At 33.4% G+C, this 23,544-nt stretch overlaps 1 protein-coding gene across 1 annotated transcript in view; it reads left to right on the forward strand.

Moving 5' to 3' along the window:
- Positions 1-23,544, forward strand: part of EYS (eyes shut homolog) — a 1,768,116-nt gene that overhangs the window by 87,048 nt on the left and 1,657,524 nt on the right. The window contains exons 3-4 of the mRNA XM_036871239.1: positions 19,686-19,879; positions 20,818-20,945. Of these exons, the coding sequence (XP_036727134.1) occupies positions 19,686-19,879; positions 20,818-20,945 (322 nt within the window). The remainder of the gene's footprint in view (positions 1-19,685; positions 19,880-20,817; positions 20,946-23,544) is intronic.

Here is a 23,544-nt window from a genome sequence, read left to right on the forward strand (position 1 = left end):
GTTATTTAGTAATGTATTGTTTAGCCTCCATGTGTTTGTGTTCTTTACGTTTTTCTCCCTGTAATTGATTTCTAATCTCATAGCATTGTGGTCAGGAAAGATGCTTGATATGATTTCAATTTTCTTAAATTTACTGAGGCTTGATTTGTGACCCAAGATGTGATCTATCCTGGAGAATGTTCCATGCACACTTGAGAAGAATGTGTAATCTGCTGTTTTTGGATGGAATGTCCTATAAATATCAATTAAATCTATCTGGTCTATTGTGTCATTTAAAGCTTCTGTTTCCTTATTTATTTTCATTTTGGATGATCTGTCCATTGGTGTAAGTGAGGTGTTAAAGTCCCCCACTATTATTGTGTTACTGTCGATTTCCTCTTTTATAGCTGTTAGCAGTTGCCTTAAGTATTGAGGAGCTCCTATGTTGGGTGCATATATATTTATAATTGTTATATCTTCTTCTTGGATTGAACCCTTGATCATTATGTAGTGTCCTTCCTTGTCTCTTGTAATGTTCTTTATTTTAAAGTCTATTTTATCTGATATGAGTATAGCTACTCCAGCTTTCTTTTGATTTCTATTTGCATGGAATATCTTTTTCCATCCCCTGACTTTCAGTCTGCATGTGTCCCTAGGTCTGAAGTGGGTCTCTTGTAGAGAGCATATATATGGGTCTTGTCTTTGTATCCATTCAGCATGCCTGTGTCTTTTGGTTGGAGCATTTAATCCATTCACATTTAAGGTAATTATCGATATGTATGTTCCTGTTACCATTTTCTTAATTGTTTTGGGTTTGTTTTTGTAGGTCCTTTTCTTCTCTTGTGTTTCCCACTTAGAGAAGTTCCTTTAGCATTTGTTGTAGAGCTGGTTTGGTGGTGCTGAATTGTCTTAGCTTTTGCTTGTCTGTAAAGTTTTTGATTTCTCCATCAAATCTGAATGTGATCCTTGCCAGGTAGAGTAATCTTGGTTGTAGGTTCTTCCCTTTCATCACTTTAAGTATATCATGCCACTCCCTTCTGGCTTGCAGAGTTTCTGCTGAGAAATCAGCTGTTAACCTTATGGGAGTTTCCTTGTATGTTATTTGTCATTTTTCCCTTGCTGCTTTCAATAATTTTTCTTTTGTCTTTAATTTTTGCCAATTTGATTACTATGTGTCTCGGCGTGTTTCTCCTTGGGTTTCTCCTGTATGGGACTCGCTGCACTTCCTGGACTTGGGTGGCTATTTCCTTTCCCATGTTAGGGAAGTTTTCGATTATAATCTCTTCAAATATTTTCTCGGGTCCTTTCTCTCTCTCTTCTCCTTCTGGGACCCTTATAATGTGAATGTTGTTGCATTTAAGGTTGTTCCAGAGGTCTCTTAGGTTGTCTCCATTTCTTTTCATTCTTTTTTCTTTAGTCTGTTCCGCTGCAGTGAATTCCACCATTCTGTCTTCCAGGTCATTTATCCATTCTTCTGTCTCAGTTATTCTGCTATTGATTCCTTCTAGTGTAGTTTTCATTTCAGTTATTGTATTGTTCATCTCTGTTTGTTTGTTCTTTAATTCTTCTAGGTCTTTGTTAAACATTTCTTGCATCTTCTTGATCTTTGCCTCCATTCGTATTTCGAGGTCCTGGATCATCTTCACTATCATTATTCTGAATTCTTTTTCTGGAAGGTTGCCTATCTCCACTGCATTTAGCTGTTTTTCTGGGCTTTTATCTTCTTCCTTCATCTGGTATGTAGCCCTCTGCCTTTTCATCTTGTCTATCTTTCTGTCAATGTGGTTTTTGTTCCAGAGGCTGCAGGATTATAGTTTTTCTTGTTTCTGCTGTCTGTCCTCTGGTGGTTGAGCCTACCTAAGAGGCTTGATGGGAGGCTCTGGTTGTGGGTAGAGCTGACTGTTGCTGTGGTGGTCAGAGCTCAGTAAAACTTTAATCCACTGCTGATGGGTGGGGCTGGGTTCCCTCCCTGTTGGTTGTTTTGTCTGAGGCAACCCAACACTGGAGCCTACCTGGGCTCTTTGGTGGGGCTAATGACAGACTCTGGGAGGGCTCACACCAAGGAGTACTTCCCAGAACTTCTGCTGCCAATGTCATTATCCCCACGGTGAAACAGAGCCACCCCCTGCCTCTGCCGGAAACCTTCCAACACTAGCAGTTAGGTCTGGTTCAGTGTCCCCTGGGGTCACTGATCCTTCCCCTGGGTCCTGATGCACACACTATTTTGTGTGCACCTTACAAGAGTGGGGTCTCTGTTTCTCCCAGTCCTGTTGAAGTTCTGCAATCAATTCCCAGTAGGCTTCAAAGTCTGATTCTCTATGAATTCCTCCTCCCGTTGCCAGACCCCCAGGTTGGGAAGCCTGACGTGGGGCTCAGAACATTCACTCCAGTGGGTGGACTTCTGTGGTATAAGTGTTCACCAGTCTGTGAGTCACCCACCCACCAGTTATGGGATTTGATTTTACTCTGATTGTCCCCCTCCTACCATCTCATTGTGGCTTCTCCTTTGTCTTTCAATGTGGGGTATCTTTTTTGGTGAGTTCCAGTGTCTTCCTGTCGATGATTGTCCAGCAGCTAGTTGTGATTCTGGTGTTCTCGCAAGAGGGAGTGAGAGCACGTTCTTCTACTTCGCCATCTTGGTTCTTCCCTATCGAATCTTTATTCTTTTTTTGTTATATTTTATCCTGTTGGTTTTAGTCTAAAAATCTGAAGAGTAAGTCAAGTCTTGATCCTGGGATGACCACATTGCCAATCATTTTGTCCCTTCTTGTTCAAAAATAATTTTAGATTATAAGTCACTTTATCTTTGGGGAATTGGAATTACTATTAAGGAAAAATAGGACTCTTTCAGGGCCTTGCTTTTGTGGAGGTATCTGAATTTAGACAAGTCCCTCAGCAATCTTTTATCTTGACACTAGGACAACATGTAAATCTGTATTAGGAAAATCTTATTTATCTTTCCTTTCTTCTAGGAGGTCTATAGTAAACTTCTACAATTAAACTGCTTTTGCTTGTTTGGTTAATACCTTTATGAGATATAATTGACACACAATATTATATTAGTTTTAGCTGTACAACATAATGATCAATATATGCATTTACTGTGAAATGATCACCACAAAAAGTCTAGTAAAACTACTTTCTATTTCTTTGCAGTAATTAGCAATAAATTTGTGATTGGTATATTTTCCATGCTCAGTTTAATGGAATTACAGTTCTTCAAATTCGATATAGTTTGAGAATAGTGAATTACATAGACTTTGGGGGGACAGCCAAAGAGACCTAATCATACATTTAACAGTGTTTCTAAAAGAAAAATATAATGTTTGTTGTATGGAGAATGGAGAGGGAAGAATATGGAAAAAGTACAAATACCCTCTGTTAGTATCACTCCCTTACCAGATAAATGTTAAGAAAACGTAGACTCAGAGTTGGAGTTTTTACTAATTCAAGTTGATATGGTATGGTATTGCAGTAATGCCTGCAATATCCTGATAATAGAGGAAGTTCAGTATTGGTTTTATTTATTGTTCCCATGAAGGGAATTATCCAGGACCAACAATAAATGACATAACTAGGATATATCCAAGTTTGATCAAGATCTTAGTGTCTTTTTCAAACACAAAAGAAGTACAGCAGATCATTCCAAAAATAAGGGAAAGAAAGAGGAGCTAGAAATGATAGAAGACTTATAAAGAAATTCAAATGACAGCTGTCATTTCAGCTGTAATAGTGAAAGCTAGAAGATTGTGGAATAGCTTTATCATTGTGCTAAAAGAAAATTACTCCTAATTTAGAATTGTTTACTTAGAAAATCTATCTTTCAAAAAAAAGTGAATAAGAGGGTGAGGAGAGTATCAGAAAAATGAAAAAAATGAAAGATCATACCACATTTAAATTAGGACTTCTAAAATATACACTCAGGAAGAAAGGCCAAGACCCCAGAAGAAATATATAAGAATTAAGAAGGCAGATTTTTACATGAAAAATGCAAACGAATCTAAAAACATATATTGGATAAAGTAGTTTACTCTGTAAGATGGATCAAGCAAGCGAAGTGGATATAATCTTATTATATAACAGTCAATGTTATTCTATACACTTTTAATGGGCTGTTAGAACACACAATTTAAAAAGAAATGTTTTCTAGTATGAATACAAATATATAGGTTAACTATAGGACAAATCTAATATGAGATAGGCAAGCATATCTAGATCTTATAACATTTAAACATGTATAAATATATTAAGAGATATAACATCTTCATGCACAAGAAGACTATCTTAATTATGTCAATTAACTTTCAATTTGATCTATAATTTCAGTGTAATTTGAATCAATATCCTAAAAGGAATTTACCAAGAAATTTGATAAGATGATTGCAAACTTTGATTGGTTGGCCAGGTGATGGTTGTTATGTTCCCCAGCAAGAAATGGACTGACTTGACCTCACAGATGTCAAGACCCATTAAGAAGGTAGAAACAGGACACAGGTTATCCCCACACAAATTAAAGGAGAAAAAGGAGGTCAAACTTAAAAAATAGAGCAGAAGGGCTTCCCTGGTGGTGCAGTGGTTAAGAATCCACCTGCCAATGCAGGGCACACAGGTTCGAGCCCTGGTCCTGGAAGATCCCACATGCCGTGGAGCAACTGGGCCCATGAGCCACAACTGCTGAGCCTGTGCGCCTAGAACCCATGCTCTGCAACAAGAGAAGCCACTGCAGTGGGAAGCCTGCGCACCACAACGAAGAGCAGCCCCCCACTCACCACAACTAGAGAAAAGCCTGCGCACAGCAACAAAGACCCAACACAGCCAAGAATAAATAAATAAATAATTAAAAAAAAAATAGAGCAGAAGATTGAGACTACCCTATGGTGAATACTTTTTTTTAAACACACACAAACAAAAATGCAAGTGCATATACACAAATAACATTCACATTCAAAATATTAAAGCTAAAAGAAAATATTGCTATATTTGATATCTTAATATTAAGAACTTCTAATAATTAAAACACAAAAAGTTTAAACAGAGTCACAAAATAGAACTTTCAATACGTGTAAACAATAAAAGATTAGTACTTAGGTTGTATATTAAATCACATAAATTATTAAGAAAAGACTTGCAACTCATTAACTTCCGTTTAAACCTTATAACAAAATTCTTACATTATAATACATACTCTAATTTTTTTGCATATGTTTTTAAAAGAGAATATTATAGAAGTATATACAGCAAAAGAAAAACACAATCTAATTTATTCATTTGTATTTTCTTTGTTCCCCACAATTAACTTTCATAAAATCAGCTTTGATAGAGAGAAACAGGACAATTTAAAAAGTGGAGACAACAAAAGAAAAAAAAAAAAAAGAAGTGGACTACATTGACTAAAAATCTTCTGCACAGCAAAAGAAGCCATCAACGAAATGAAAAGGCAAGATAAGGAATCAGAGAAAATTTGCAAACCCTGTATCTGATAAGGGGTTAGTAGTAAAAAATATATAACAGACTTCTACAACTCTTAGCAACAACAACAACAACAAAATAACCCAATTTAAAAAATGAGCAAAGGGCCTTAATAGACATTTCTCCAAAGAAGACAAACAAATGACCAATACATAAATGAAAAAGTGCTCAACATCACTAATCATCAGGGGAATGCAAATGAAAACCTCAGTGAGATATCACCTCACACCTGTTAAGATGGCTATCATTTTTTAAAAAAAGATAAAAAGTTGGGGCTTCCCTGGTGGCGCAGTGGTTGAGAATCTGCCCGCCAATGAGGGTTCGAGCCTTGGCCTGGGAGGATCCCGCATGCCTCGGAGCAACTAAGCCCATGAGTCACAACTACTGAGCCTGCGCGTCTGGAGCCTGTGCTCCGCAGCAAGAGAGGCCGCAATAGTGAGAGGCCCGTGCGATAGTGAGAGGCCCGTGCACCGCGATGAAGAGTGGCCCCCGCTTGCCGCAACTGGAGAAAGCCCTCGAGCAGAAACGAAGACCCAACACAGCCATAAATAAATAAATGAATAAATAAATTATTTTTTTTTAAAAAAGATAAAAAGTGGAGATGACAGCAGACCAGTCCCCTCAGGAAAACGTGCTTCAGTGAGTATGGAATGGGAGAATTGATCTGCTCAATCTACAGGCATTTTATCACATTGCCTGTGATCCAGAGTAGGGCAATCATGTTTTCCACGTTATTTTAACATTTAGAAGAATGTAATTTATTTAACTATTAATTTTCTTCCATATGTAATAGCCACTAAATACAAGGTTATTGCTGTATTTTATCTAATAACCAGCCAAAGAAATAGCAATTTGTTTTAACACAAGGAGGAAAAAGTTACAATAGTAATAATAATGTTAAAAATAAAATAGAACTTCTGTTTATTCTGATTTATTTAGAAGTCTTTGTATTATAATCACTAGTTTGTTTTATGCACTTGAGTTTGGTGGGTAAATATAGTCATAAAAAATATTACGTCTCTGCCATTAGTATTCCAGAAAGAAAATTGTACTGTCATAAAGCCTCAAGTGTTCCAAAACTTGCTGGGACCAGTCATATCCATAAGCAGGCTTTGGTGAAGGCTGAAAAAGTAGTATAAGTACTGTCCCTAACCATGAACTATAAACATTTGCCCATCAAAGCCAGCATTTTATGAAACTTTAAAGTCCATCATTTTACAAAAGAGTCTTTTGGCCTCTGTTCATTTTTCAAACTTTTTATGGAAGAGGGAAAGTCACGTGAGAAGAAATCAAAGCATACCAAATTTGGTTTAGACACTTTAGTCGTTGTTTCTGCCTCTAATAAAACACATAGACTACTAGTGAAGCTTATCATCTGTTAAAAGGCAGAATTATTCCCCTCAACAATTATAGAAAAACAAAAAGACTTCAATTACCTACTCGGTCTCTTTTCTCTCATGGTTCTATTGGTTTTTGGTATTCCTTAATATGAGTAAATCACTGCTACTGTTTTAATATGCTCCCAAAAGACAAAGAAAAATATCTATGGAGGACAAAGTTTTGAACCAGAAATCACATTTCAAAATTTTACTTGTTTTACTTAGGTACATTTACTAAGTATATTTAAAATTAGCTATGCAATTGTCCTCACTGGTTACAGAGAACATATATATGGCAGAATTAGTTTGCAATTCAAGGTTTTTTAAATGTAAAATTTTCAGTCATTATTCATATATAAAAAGAATGTTTCCCCACCCTTTTGAAAGAATAAGTAACCACAGTGTTAAACAGTACCTTTGTAATCAAACATATATTTATACAACTAAAGGCTTTGCAACTGACCAAGACGACTGGTCAAAGCAGAGCTTTGTAACTGAAATGCACATTAAATGACATTAGCCATTCGATTTTCTTTGTTTATAAATGTTTAGAACAACACTCTTAGATATAGAGACACCAAAGAAGAAAAACAATCTATAAGTTTATTTATGGTTTACCTTCCTGGCATGAATTACATTTTAGCAGAAAATGTAGAGGATTTTTTTAACATATTTATTGAAGTATAATTGCTTTACAATGGTGTGTTAGTTTCTGCTTTATAACAAAGTGAAACAGCTATACATATACTTATATCCCCATACCTCCTCCCTCTTGTGTCTCCCTCCCATAATGTAGAGGAATTTATATGCATTTAAAGTTGGAAGGGTAGAGAGCAGTTGAAGACATAATATTTCTGCAATGTTCAGACAGATGTGATGGATCCATTATCTATACACACCTACATTAATACATAACACATCATCTGAATACCAAAGTACTTGAATATTTCTGTGATAGAAACAAAATTCCAAAGCATTTATAGAATTGAGATATATTCCCTAAGGCATCTCCTCTAAAACATGTAATTGTGTACTGATTCATAAAAAGAGATGGATATGATGAAATATAAAACAGAGACTTTTGATTAAAACATAGAAACATTGTTTTCAAGTACAACAGGATGAATGTGTTTATTTAATACTGTATATTAAAAACAGGTTTTGGTGGCCCAAAAAGAAGATAGGAAAAGACATGGAAAGGGAAGTTTTGGTTCTGAAAGCATAGGGTGAAGAGCACTGGAGAAGTATTTATTTTCTGTGAAAGTGTTCTTGTGGAAAATAAAGCTAGAATAAAGAAAAACTGAGATAATTCATAGATCATTAGATAAATCTTAAGAACAAGGTTAGATGAGAAAAAGGGAGAAGGAAAATAGAAATAAAATCATTGCGGGGCACAATGAAAGGAAAGCAATGGATTGTTAATTTTCTGGCAATTTACTGAGAGGACTGGTGCCCCCAGTCAGTAAGGAGGCAAGTAAGATGTTAAATATAGGAAAAACCTTTGTAATCTCGGTTTGAGTTAGTAGGGCAGGAGGCTGCCAGGGCACAAGTTTCATCAGTTCATTACATATTAGGTATACAGGAGGAAGGGTGCCCTAAGAAATCTGGGCTTAAATTTGACTGAAATAGGGAGAACTGAAGGAAAGAAGCACAGGAACCCAAAAGAAAAATTTGAAACCATGCAGGAAATTGAGAAATTGATGGGATTTATTTATCCAACAGACAAAAGAAAAATCATTCTAGAGATTAAAATAAACCCCAAGGAATAGTGGAGAAATTAAAAACCTAGACAGAGAGATAAAATGGATAGGCCAGTTTCTAAGGTAAGTACTATGGAAGCACAGAAGGTGGGGGTCATGGTTGGGGACAGGGAAACCTATTTCGTGACTCGGCTGGGCCTGGATGAATGGAAGGGTGAGTCAGTTGGGTGACTGTAAGGATGAAGGGAAGTCTAGTTCAAAGAGAAAGCAAAAGTCGATGCTTTACAATGTGGGGTCCAGCATCAATAGCAGCAGCAGAACCTGGGAAGTAATTGGAAATGAGAATTCTCAACTTTGGGTATCAAACGCAGGTCCACTGAATCACGAGCTTTGGAAACGAGGTCCAGCAATCTGTACTCACAAACCCTCCAGTGATTTTGAGCTTGGCTAACATTTGATTACCAATAACACAAGCAAACACCTAGAAACAAAAAAGAACATCTTCCTGTCATATATAATAAAAGTTATTTTTTAATCAGTTATTTTCCTTTCAATTTTGTGCATGTATTTTTTTTTAACATCTTTATTGGAGTATAATTGCTTTACAATGGTGTGTTAGTTTCTGCTTTATGCGCATGTACTTTTAATTATATATTTTTAAAAATTGTATGTAATGTTATGAAGACAAAGTTCTCACAAAGTAAAATCCCACATAACTAGGACATAGACCGAGAACTAAAATATTCCCAACAATCCAGGAGCTCTCTTCACACCCCTTCCCACTAATAATCTCCCACCCTAGACTCCCAAAGATAAAGACTCTCCTGAATGTTTATAATTTAGTTTTCTTTTCCTTCATTTGGTCTTTATACAGATGGGATTTTTCACAATGTTCTCTATTCTGTCTAACTTTTTATTTTCATGTGGTTTGTGAGAGTTTACATTTAGCTAAATGCATGATTGTATGCTTTTTAATTGTATATGGTCATTATTTAGACAATTTCTGGCTTGAGACGCTTATGAATGATTCCGGTATAAGCGTTCCTACACTAGTCTCTTGTGGCTTCTTTATAATATATATATATATATATATGTGTATATATGTATACCTACTACATATATGTATACACTATATATAGTGTGTATATACTCTATATACTTTGCAGTCATGGTTTATATATTTGTTAAATGTTGGTAATTAATAACACATCGCTTCCAAAGGGATTGTGCTAACTTACACTCCTATTAGCATGTATGAAATTTCCATTTTCTATACAAGCACACAGCACTCTGCAGCTCACCTATTTTTATTACAGCCACTCTTGCAAATACATAACAGTGTTTTATTTTGGTTTAATTTTTATATCTATATTAACTAATAAGAGTGGGTGTTTTGAATCTTTATTGGTAATTTGATTTTTTGTGTGAAGAACCTATTTAAGTTCTTTTTTGATTGTTTTATGTATATACATATATGTATGTGTATCTAGAGAGTTTTTGTAATATATAATCATAATATATACACATATGTATAATTTACATAGTTTTTTTCATTTGTAGGCATTTCTAATATACTCTGCATTTGCTAATTATCAGTGTTAAAAGTGTTTTGTCCCATTCTCTTCCTCAGTTTTCAATTTTAAATGATGTCTTTGAATTAATAGATGTTCTTATTTTTAATGAAATTTTAATGAATTCCACTGTGTCTAAGAAATTTTACTTTCTAATTTTTTATTGTTTTACCTTTCACATTTAAATATACAATCTGAGGGTTCCTTGGTGGTCTAGTGGTTAGGATTTGGCACTTTCACTGCCGGGGTCCGGTTTCAATCCCTGGTCAGGGTACTGAGATCCCACACGCCGCATGGCGTGGACAAAATAAAAAAATAAATAAATCTGATTGGATTGATGGCTATTTTTATGAGATGCGGGGATGAGGGTTAGGAGGTTGTGTGTGTGTGTGTGTGTGTGTGTGTGTGTGAGAATATATAATTATTTCCACAAAATTTATTGAAATGACCATTCATAGAACCATTTAACTTCAATGTCCCTCAGATTTATAGGATCTTATTTCTATTGATGTGATATTATATTCATAGATTTTCTAAACATTTTGAATCTTAAAAAAGGCCTAACTCGGTTGTATTTTATTACTACTACTCTTCAATAATAATGAAGTTTAATTGTTCATATTTCACTTAAGATTCTTCCATCTTTAGGCACGCGACTGAAATTTAACATTGTGCTCCATACGGTATTTGCCTTCAAGTTCAGAATAGCTTTCTGAGATGAGATTGGAAGATTCACATTTTTTCTGTGCTCTAGAAATGTGCTATCTAAACAGAGCCACAAGCCACCTACGGCAATAAGTGCAAAAGACACACTTTCCCAAATTAGTTTTCAAAGGCGCAGTATAAAAAAATGTAAAATATGATGTTGATAATATCTTATTTGGATGATGGTTGAAATAACTGTATTTAGGATTTATTGGGGTAAATTAAGTGTATTATTAAAATTAATTTCACTTGCTTTGTTATATTTTTAAGTGTGGCTACTAGAAAATTTCAAATTTCATTTGATATTTCTTTGAACAGGGCTGTTCTAGAACATAATGAGTCTAATTCTACAATTTTGACAGACTTTAAAAATTCAGAAAATTCAGGTTAGGTGTCCTTTTAGATAATTCTCTGATTATTTTATTTACAGATTATATACTATGCTATCGGTATATTCAGCCATTCTATATCCATCTGTGATGATTTTTGGTACATTGGTTTTTCAGTTTTCAGTTTTTCCTAGCATAGAATTGTTGACTATTTTATTATACTTTATTATCCTTTCAATACATATAATCAAATATACATATATAACCATTTTAATATTCTTAATGTCAAGTAGACATATTCTCTCACTTTTTTTAAGAATTACTAAAAGGTTGGCTTTAATTTTTCTTTTTTAAAAAAATCTCATTTTATGAATCATGATTTGTAGACTTCTACTGTATTTTCCTTCTAGCAGTATCTCTGCTCCAGAGATTGGAGATTGCCCTATTTTTTAACTCGCCTTTTGAAATACTGACTCTTCACATGTGTAATTTCATTTCTCTGCTTTCTCAGTTTCTCAGAGAAACGTCTAAGTTTGTCTGTTATTTGCGTGTTGAGGTGCATTCATTCAGAGATTAAACAGATCTCTGTTCAAATCTTTAAGGCTTTGATTAAACATGAAAATGAAATTAGATTTATAAAGGCTTTACTCTCCTACCTAATTGGAGATACACTAATTGTGATCTTGAGGTAGACACTTTTAGAATTAGTGACAGAGATTCTTTCCTTTACTTTTTATTAATATCAATTTTTTGTTGCTCAAAAGCAGTTCTCTAATTGGAAAGATAGTTTCTCTATAGAAAATGAATTAAATGAATCAATTAAAATTTAATTTAAGTTAATTTAAATTAAAATGAATTAAATGGATTTAATCAATTAAAATGAATTAAATTAATGAATTAATTAATTTAATTAATGTGTTTCAACATATGACTTTGGGGGGCATAAACATTCAGTGTACAATAATGGGATAATGACCAAGTCTACACTATAAAATTGCTAAATTAATACTAATAAAGTGCTTTAAAGAACTGTCCATTTTTATCAAAGAAATTAAAGCAAAAGAACACAGTCATTCTCAGGCATTTGCATATAGTCTATAGCTGCTTCCATGATAGACCAGCAGAATTCAGTGGTTCAAGAGATGTTATGACCCTCAAAGTCTAAAATAATTACTGTCTGGCTTTTTAGTCAAAATTAATGCAGATATTTTCTGTAAAGGAAAATATTAAGTATTCAGCTCCTTGCCATAGGTTGTGGGTTCAATCCTGGGAATCTGAGTAGAACAGCAGAGTAGTGAGAGCCACACTTTAGGAACTTAAAATTAATATGTTTAACTGTTAAAATTTCATGCCATGCATGGTTGAAACTGAACTAATAACATGAGAGTAAGAGTACTTAAATGGTATTTGCTAAAGCATGCATAAAATTAATAACTTAAATAGTTCTTTTCATTTATCTGAAACACCTAAATATCAACCTTTTACACAATGACTTTTAACATGGATGAATATTAAATATTTGCATCAAATATCCTTTCTTATTTTGAAGCAGTTCTTCATCTTGACAAAGTCTTAAAGCTGTAATAAACAGGAGTCAACAAGTTAGCTGTCTTTCTTCAGTTTTCTTGCCTATCCTTAGAGTATAATAGCTTCGTTCTTACATGAAAGTAGACTAAAATCAATTTACATGACTAAAATGTTCAACTAACTGCTGTGCATTATTTTATACAGAACTGCTTTAGAAACTTTTGACACTTCATAAGAGGACTGACCAAAAGAACTTACTGAAATCATGATAAAACATTGCAATCTAAAATGATCTTCCGTTTATTGTGAGTTTTATGGATCTATGCACCTTATTAGGATAGTGGAGATAGTTTGCTTTATAGAAACCCCATTATGATCTCCATTAAAGTAAAATTTACTTAGATTGATTTAATAAGATTGCTGCTTAATGTCTTAGTTTAAATTATTTGTGTTATGTGTGTTATATGTGCATGGCTATATAAGTATTTTGCTAAGTCTAAAATGAAAAAATGCATCACCCACTTTTGCATTTACCCTCCAGTAATTCTTTTTACATTGAACAGGTTTTTTTTTTAATGCTCCATATTTTGCTATAAAGGGGGTTATTTTCACATAGGGACTCATGCAAACACTTTAATACATTGAAGAAATAGAAAGAGAACCAATATATTCTAGGCTGTGCCAAACCATGCCCACACATAGTCATAGTTCATTTTTATTCTTAATATTGCTCCCCGATATTTTCATTCTTTTATTTGCGTGCAGATAGTCTCTAGTGTATTTATTTCATTTATTATCTTATCAAAAGCAGTTAATAGCAACTGAATCATTCTACTAAGTTTGTGTTTTCCAACTTCTTCTGCTATAGCTGTTGAATAAGCAGGCATTTCAAGTCCTCTCAAATTACGTCAGGTGATACTTTGTAACGTTGGTCATCACCTTTTCAGCCTTTCACATTTCCTTGTTGCCCACTACTCATTAAACCAATACCACAAGTTTTAAGTTCCCATAATGGCAAAATTTCAGTTTTGGTAAAATATTCTGTAGTTGTCATGTTAGGGTAGATTACATTAACTCAACAAATACACCTTAACCCAATGATTTTCTCATGCAAAGTCATTGGAAATCCGTTGCCTCTGCAGGGTAGACCTTTCCCAAGTAGTGACTCTGGAATCCAAGCTTCTGGAATATTTTAGAGTCACCAAATGGAACATGTGGCTTCCAAGTGGCTAGAGCAAAAAGGATGAGAGATGGAAAGGCTTTGACCTGGACCAAACACCCAGAATTTCTATTAGGATTTCATTGGCTAGAACATGTATGGCATATAAAGATGGCTTCGAAGCCTTTGGAAGAACAGATGAGCTTTACTGTCTCCACCACATAGTTCCAAAAATCGTGGCTGTCTTTAGCAAGATGTCATCTGGCAATCTGGCTGCTAACTATTTCCTCAGTATCTCGTGGGTCACTTCTGCCCACTTTGGTTCTGTGCCTTCATCCTCTGTTACTTCACACCAACTTTGTATAAGTGTTTGTTTTAAATTTCCAGTGGGAAAGCTAAGTCCATAGAACTAAGAGTCTCTGAAGGACATTATAAGTGGAAAAATAAAAGCCAATTTCAAAAAGCCACATGTTGTATGGCTCTACTTACATAATATGATTGAAATGACAAAACTATAGAGATGGAGAAAAAATTAATGGTTGCCAGTAGCTAAAAATAGCAGGGCAAATAGGGGCAAGTGAGACTATGAAGGAGCAGCATAAGGGAAATCTTTCTGGTGATGAAATAGTTCTGTATGTTGAAGGTGGGGGTGGTTACCTGAATCTACACATGTGATAAATGACATAGAACCATAACCACACATTGTACTAATGTTGATTTGCTAGTTTTGATACTATATTATAGTTCTATAAGATGTATCTGTACCCAAGACTTCTTGGTACTATCTTTGCAACTTTATGTGAATTATTTCAAAATAAGTGCTGAAAAATGCACATTTCACTGTTCACTACTTTATCCTGTGGATTACCTTGGAAACTGCCACTACAAATATCCACAGAGATATATTTATAAATTGGGAAAATTTTGTTTGTTTGTACAAGAAGCCAAAGTAATGTTTTATTTATTTTTATGTCTTTTTATATTTTACATATGATGCATCCTAGATTGGGGATATTGGACTAATGCTAATAATGAAGTAATATATGAGTCTTCTACCCTTTTTTACAGAACTGATCTAGTGGGCATGTGTTGTGGTGAATTATAATAGGGTTAGGTGGAATTCATATATTTTTATTATTAATGTGCCATTAATTAACCAACTGTGTGACATGTTGCAAGTTGCTCAACCTCTAGCAAAATTAGTTTTATACTTAAAAAAATTCAACTATAAAACTGGATAATAATGGCCTTTTATAAATTCCAAGTTTGTCTTTAAGGATTTTATCAAATCGTATGGATATAAGTGCTATGGAAATGCCAAGCATTACATAAATATGAGGTAGGGTCATTCAACCAGTTTCTTACTATGGAGCCAATTAACACTGATGTCTTAAATATAATTAAATGTTATGTCTTACAAATATTTAATAGGATAATATGTTAATATATCACAGCACTGAGAAATGCATGTTCATTCTTCTTCATGTGCTCAAAATAGAAGTTGAGTTATTTTAAAATAATAATGCCAGTGGTGTGGTCACTCAACATTTTATACTGCTATTATGCCTTTATATTTTAGAATTTGACAAACAATTCAAACTTCAAATCAATTAACAGCATATCTTCTTCTAAGTGTGTTTTTTGTTTGTTTGGTTTTTTGTTTTTGGTTTGTATGCTCTTGCTAAGTAACTTAGTTCTCTGTAGCTAAATGTTTCTTGATGCTCTTGTTCACATAATAATGAGTGCGTTTTATATGAAGATTTTTTAGTTAACCTGTTGTATACTGTTGGTCTTCTGTTATATAGTGATTGGTTGACAAGGTTTGTGAACTTGAAGTACAAATATGTTTTTTATTAAACTTCAGTAGATAATTTCTGGAAGCCAGGTGTGCCATTTTTAGTAGGAAGTCAAATATTTCCCTTTTCAGCTCTCCCCAGCAAGTATGAATTGTCCAAAGACCTATTCATTACCCAAAAAGGAGTAAAGAGTAAATTGTGCTTTTGAAATCCAGGATTTAACAGATACAGCAAGGACGTCAGGCCAGTACCGTGGGTACTTTTTATTACCAGTAGCAGGTGCCTAATGGCAACGTGCTAAACAGAATCCGACAAACACCTCAGCTCAGCAATGAAACAGACGTTGATTCCGGTCTCATGGAAGCTGCAGTGGAACTACCAGCCTTGGACCTTAACATCAGTACTTTATTTGTTCTTTTCGCATGATCTCAGGGTGGGGACTAGAGGCAGGCAAGTGCCTTTCTTAAGGCACAGACTTTCAGGAAGTGCCCACTCTCACGTTGCATTCAGTGCCAAACATTCGAGTACTCAGCTCTGCTGTTGATAGGCATTATATAAACAAATGAGCATGGCCACAAAACCAGCCTCAATAAATCTGAAGGAATTAAAATTATATGATAACACACTCTCCAAACGTAACAGAATTAAATGAGAAATTGACAGCAGAAAAATTCTGAGAAAACTTCAAATATTTGGAAATTAAACAAATTTCTAAAATAACCCGAATCAAAGAAAAAATTACAATTGAATACAAACATACACAGCATATCAAAATTTATGAAACATAGTTAAAAAAAGGTTTACAGGTCATTTTAACATTCTAAATTCCTACATTAAAAAAGAAAAAGGTCTTAAATCAATATTCTAAGCTTCTACCTTAAATAACTAGAGAAAGAAGAGAAACTGAACCCAAAACACACAAAAGAAAGGAAGTGGTAGTATTAGGGAAAAATTGTTAAAACCGATAAGAAAGACTGATGAAACAAAACATTGGTTTTTGAGAAAAAGAAAACTGACATATCTTTAGTCGGACTGACCAAGAAATAAACAAGGAAGACACAAATTAACAAAACCAGAATTTAAAGTGGGGACATAGATAATGATCATTCAAAATTAAAATGATTATAAGGAAATACCATGGACTCCATTATGCCAAGAAATTAGACTATTTAAATGAAATGGACAAATTTCTGGAAAGACACAAATTACAAAAATTGTCTCAAGAAGAAATAGAAAATTGATACAGACTTGCTAAATATTTAATCATAATCCTTATGAAATGTTCAAAAAATAGAAGGAAAGGGGAGACTTTTGAACACATCTTATGAGGCCAATATTACCTTTATACCAAAACCAGGCAAAAAACAGGTAAGAGAACCACTTATGAATATACATTGAAAACCCCCAACAAAATATGAGCACAACAAATCCAGAAACACAAAAAGCATGTTTTTGTACTCTAAAAAAGTAGAATTTTCTCCAAGAATGCAAGACTGGTTTAACATCTAAAAATAAATTAATGTTACTAGAATGAAGGACAAAACCACATAAAACCAGGACAAAAACCATTTGACAAAATCCAACACACATTCATTATAAAAACTCTAAAAGAGCTTAGAAAAAGAACAAAACTCTCTCGACCTGATAAAAAGCATCTATGACAATTGTCCAGTTAATATCATCCTAATGAAGTGGTGGTGGCAGATTTTCCCCTAAGAACGAGAACAGCACAGAGATATCCACTTTCACTATCTAGGCAATGTTGTACAGGATGTTGCAGACTTGGATAGGGAGAAAAAAGATAGAAAAACATACAGATTAAAAAGGAAGAAGTAAAACTACCTTTATTAACAGAAGTCATAATCTCTTATGTAGAAAATACTAAGAAATGCAAAAAAAGAACTACCAGACGTGACTGAGTTTATAAAGCTTGCAGGATACAAGATAAAATGCAAAAGTTAATTGTATTTTGATATACTAGCAACAAAATTTCAAAAATTAAATTAAAAAACATTTCCCTTTATAATAGTATCAAAAGAATAAAATGCTTAGGTATAAATTTAATTAATTAAATACAAGACTTTAACTGAAAACTACACAATATTGGGAGAGAGATGAAAGAATATCTAAACAAATGGAGAGATATTGCATATTCACTGACTGGAACGCCATATTTTTGAGATGTTAATTCTTCCCAGTTTAACCTATTGATTCATTGAAATCCCTGTCAATATCCCAGGAGGCTTTTCTGAAGAAATTGACTAGCTTATACAAAACTTTATATGGACTGAAAATTTTTAAAAAAAGGAAAAAGTTTGATGATGGCCAAATTTCAAAACTTACTATCAATCTGCATTGATCCAGGCAGTGTGTTATTGCATATGGATAAGTATATAGGCTTATGAGAAGGAATTGAGAGTCCAGAAGTGAACTCATGTTTATGATCACTTGTTTTTCCACAATAGTGAAAAAGGCAATTAAATGGAAAAAGAACAGTCTTCTCAAAAAAACGTTGCCTGGACAATTATATATCAACATGTAAAAAATCATATATATATAAAATAACATGTTATTCATATATATGAAATAACATATCCTTATCTCACATCATGCAAAAAATCAAATGGATCAGAGATCTAAATGAACTAAATTGATAATAATGTCTAATAAATCATAAGAGAAAATCTTTATACTATTGGTTAGACAGACTTTTTAGATATTATAAAAAAAACATGATATATAAAAGTTACAAGTTGGACTTAATAAAGTGAAAGACAAATTTGATAATTTAGACTTAATTAAATAAATAAAAACTTTTCCTATCCAAAAGTCACTAACTGAGAAAATGAAAGGTCAAGGCAACACAAGGAGAAAATATTTGCAAGTCACATATACCATAACAGAATTGTATTCAGAATATGAAAAGAACACTCACTACTCAATAATAAGAAAACAAATAACACAATTTAAAATATTCTGTATATATGAAGGTAAATTTCATTAAGGAAGACATACAAATGGTTAATAAACATATGAGAAGACACTCAAAATCTTTATTCTTATGAAAATGCAAATTGAATTGAGATACTATTTCACAACCACTAGAAGAACTATAATAAAGAAAATGGACAATATCAAATGTTGGCAAGAATGTGAGAAACAGGAACTCTCACAGATTGATGGTGTGACTGAAAAATGGCACAGCTACCTTGCAAAACAGTTTGGCAGTTTCTTAAAAAGTTACACATAAATTTACACCTCAGCAATTTCACTGTCAAGAATCTGTGCAAGAGCTACTAAAGTATATATCCACCCAAATACTTACTTGTGAGTGAATTAATTGCTCATAAAAGTTAGTTGCTAAGAGAGTAGATCTTAAAAGTTCTCATCACGAGAAAAAAAAAAAAAAAAAAAAACAGTAACTGTGTGTGGTGACGAATGTTAACTAGACTTATTGTGATGATGATCTCACAATATATACATACATTGAATCATTATGCTGTACACCTGAGACTAACAATGTTATGTGTCAATTATATCTCAATAAAAATGTTAAAAAGTAGAAACAACTGAAATGTTTACCAACTTTTGAATGAATAAACAAAATATTATATATATTTTGAATTGCTCTTTGGCAATAAAGAGTAAAAGTAGTGATGCATGCATGAAAAGTCCTCAAATATTTTATTCTAAGGAAAGAAGCCAATCACAAAAGACAATATATTGTACCATTCTATTTATATGAAATGCCCAGAAAAAGCAAATCTGTAGAGACAGAAAGATTAATGGTTGCCTGGGGCTGGATTTGGGGACAAAGAGTGACCATAAAAAAGCTCTTTTTTGGTAATGGAGATGTGCTGAAACAGGGTAGTGCTGACGGTCCAATAGCTGTATACATTTGCAAAAATTATTGATTTATAGATTTGCACTGGGTGAATTCTATGATGTGTAAATTATACCATGATAAACGTGTTTAAGAAGATTTCATAAACTCTAGAGACTTTTTCTATACCAAGTTTTTGTACATGCCTATGTTCATATTTTCTTTCTGTGTGTGTGTCATCTTTTAAGGTCCATTCTGTGAGGAGTCAATGGAACATTGTGTTTCTCAGTCTTGTTGGAAAGGAGAAATTAGTCAAAATAAAAGCTCAGCTTACATTTTGGAATGCACAGAAGGATTTCTCAATCAAAACTGTGAAACCGATGTCAATGAGTGTTCACCAAAACCATGTCAGAATGGTACTGACTGCATTGATATTCCAAAGGTAAGTCTGAATCTAACATATAAGGGAGTGGCTTTAAAATATATTTTACCATTACTAAGCTGTTTGAAATGTACAAATAATTAAACTTCTAATTAACATATTGCAATTTTCAAACTCAGGAACATCAGAAAATGTATTTAACTTGCTTATTTTCATTGTTCCCATTTTAAATAGAAACCCCAATCTCAAAAATACTCTTCAATTTTATTTTTTGTTATTCTGACAGAACTCTCCTTTATGAACAATGTAATTTTGTAAACTTTTCATTTTTAGTTATTTAAAAATATTTTCTTTATTATTTGATTATTTTATATTATTGTATTTTAACATTTCATTTAATATTTAAATAAATAAGACTAGGAAATAATTTAGTAGTTCCCACAAATGACAATCTTTCATTTTGGTAAGATTCATATTTGAATTCATAATATGAATTAATATTCATACCTTAAAGATTTCCCCACTTACATGTCCAGGGGTCAATGCTGGTTGTCAACCACATCCTCAGCTGGAACTATCAGCCATAATCCTAAATAAAACTCCTCTGTGTGGCTTGTGCGTCCTCACAGCATGGTGGCTGGGTTCCCAGTATTCCCAGATAACCAGACTCTGTATGGCCTTTTTAAACCTAGCCTTGAAAGTCACAGAGCATCCTTTCCCCATAGTCACAGCTTGCTTACACTCAAGGGGGTAAATATAGCCCCAATTCTGAATTAGGGGAAAGTTGAAATAAAGTAGTAGGAAGAGTGTGTGACATGGGAAACAATGTTGGGACGTTTTGGAAAATAGAATCTTCCACATTGTTGCACTGAGTGAGAACTTCTACTACCTGCTTATGAAAATAATTTCCATCTCTCCCCATGTAAGAATCCTTTCATTATCTTTGAGATATACGGATTTTTTTTTTTTTGTAAAAAATACTTTTTAATCTTTTCTAGGATATCATGTGCATGTTTTCACCAATATGTACAGTCAAGTTTTGTAAGCAACTTCAAACACCACTGGAGTCTTGTCCTTGCAAGATTAATGTCACAAGTATGAAATATGAGAAAGATTATCATTGCAGGTATAATTAACTTCCTATTTTTAAACAAAAATATATGAATTTTAAATCCTGTGGACAAAAATAAAACAATGTTCTGTTTTAAGCTTAAAAAATTTTAATGGCGTATAATATTTTATTTCCAGTTAAAGTAGAAAAATCTTAATGTGTTTTTTTAATGAAATGTTTAAATGTTGTGGCATTGGTTTTAAATAAATATTGGAGCAATTCTTAATCATAATTTGGGCATACCATCCTAAAACATCTATTCTGTTTTGTAATGAAGATGTTTAGGATAGCTGGATAATATTTGAAGATCTAGAAGGAAGAAATAATGTAAGTGCCCACAGTATTATTTATACTGTACACACACAACTTTGCTATTATTGTTTGAAAGTATAGACCCATTGTCTCTTCCTGCAATTCACAGACCTCAGTTGAGAGCTTTCCTTTAGGATCTTTAGGCAAAGTTTTAGCAAACAGTGCCTTATTTAAATAAAGACTTGCTAAAAATTACCAATTTGTAAATGACGGAAGTGACTTAGTTATCTAGGCCTATCACTTTAGACCATTTTAAATAGCTTTATAGTTACTTTCTCGCACCATCAAGAAGTGCAATTTGTACTCTTCACACTTGCTTGACTTTTATCTTGCTAGACTTTTATCTGCTTAAAGAAAGTTCTGTTAGGCATTACTGAAGGGCAGTAAACAAGCTCAGAACTTTTAGAATAGCCATAAAAACAGAAAATTAAAAGCTGTGGTAGGGACTGAGTGAACTGATGAGGATGATTATAATTTTTGTGGCTTTCTGTTTGAATAAATAAATAAATAAATAAAAGCTGTGGTACAGGAAAACCTTAAAAGCACACTGAAAAAAAAACCTGCACGTATATCACAGATGCATGTGCATTGTAGATGTAAAGTGGACACTATTTTCATCAATTTCCAAAAAAAAAATCTAAATGCAAAGTTAAAAAACATATTAAGCTTTTAAAATTTGACATTTTCAAAAGCAAATGAAGAAAAACCTCCTCAATATATCAAGATCTTAGAACATCCAACCCATCAAGTCAAATCTGTGGATGCATTCAATCTTATATTAACTACCTATAAATCCAGCTATTATCCTTTTAACAATATTGGCTTTTTAATTTATAATTTCTAGTTCTGAGCCTTATAGGACTCGTATATTTGTGAGTCTACTTAGAAAAGTGATCAACTTTAAAAATATGGATAGCATTATATAAATGTAGGTAAATATGCATTCATATATGTTTATTTTTTAATCAAGTATGATGCTTTTATTGGTTTTTATTATTAGCATTACTCTAGTTGTCTAGAAGGCTTTGTTTTAAACTTTATCATCAAAGGGAAAACTAGATAACTAGAGGCATTGTTGTCGTCCCTCAGTTTACTGTTATATTATTAATTAATATATTTAATTTTAAAATGATGGAGTTTGATCTTGAATGCTTTGTAAAGCATATTTTAGATAGGATGAAAGTTATAGAAATTCAAGTTAGGTTTCCCTAGGATAGATGAAATATGTCAAATAGGTAATTAGTTGCAACAACTTTGAAGTAAACTTACTCATTAAATTAATATGAGCCACTGTATGCATTCTAATTGTTGAGATCGCCCACATTCTTTAAAAATTTACATTGGGCACAATATACATTGTGCTCGCTCCTCTTGAATCTACTTAATTAAAAACATTGTTCCCTCTATTGATTAAATTAGACTACTGATTAAAAGAGTCTGAAAGATAAGAAAAGTGACAGGAGAGTAAAAATAAAACTTCTTCACAGGGCAGAAATAACACAGACTAATCTGAATGATGAGTGAAAACCCAAGCCTCAGAAATCAGTAAGAATGTGGGGAACACAAAACAGTTTCCAGCCCCCAGATTCTCCCACCCCCAAACTCACCAATGATAGTGCAAAAAAGTTGCTAACTCTGACTCACATGAAGTAAAAGTCATATGATCAATATAAACTAATAAAACATGAAGTTGAAACAATGAAAAAAATAGTCTTGAAAACGATTTTTCTTTTCTCAAAGGAGATTAAGGGAACCACTGAAAATAATGAGAAAATCAAACACCCTTTGACTTAAATGCCTTTAGTTAAAAATTTATCTGTGCATTGTTATCTTAGAACGTATGTGTTTCTGGAACAGTGATACTCACACTAGCTGTACCAGACTTTAGCTGCATTAGAAACTCCTGAAGGGCTGTTTAAAACACAGATCGTTTTTCCCTGCCCCTAGAGTTTCCAATTCAGTCAATCTGGGGTGGGGAATGCAAATGTGCATTTCTACAAAATTCTCCAGAGATGCTGAGCTGAGTTCAAACAGCATCAATGCAGAAAATCCTCCTACACCTTTTTCCCTACTTCATCCACTCATCTCAACCCAAGCTTTTACTTTTTTATTATGAATCTGGGGGAAAAAAGTGTGGGGTTGGAAAGGAGTAAAATGAAGAGAAGAGAACAGAAAGGTGATGATGCTATCAATTTCTCTACTTGAACGTATGGACTAGTTCTAAATTACTATGATCAGAGGAGAGAGGAAATAAAATTACCTCCTGAGAATCCTCTGGCTTCTTGAGATGTCCATGGTAAAT

This window comes from Balaenoptera musculus, chromosome 12, assembly GCF_009873245.2.
Source record: "Balaenoptera musculus isolate JJ_BM4_2016_0621 chromosome 12, mBalMus1.pri.v3, whole genome shotgun sequence".
Taxonomy (NCBI): domain Eukaryota; kingdom Metazoa; phylum Chordata; class Mammalia; order Artiodactyla; family Balaenopteridae; genus Balaenoptera; species Balaenoptera musculus.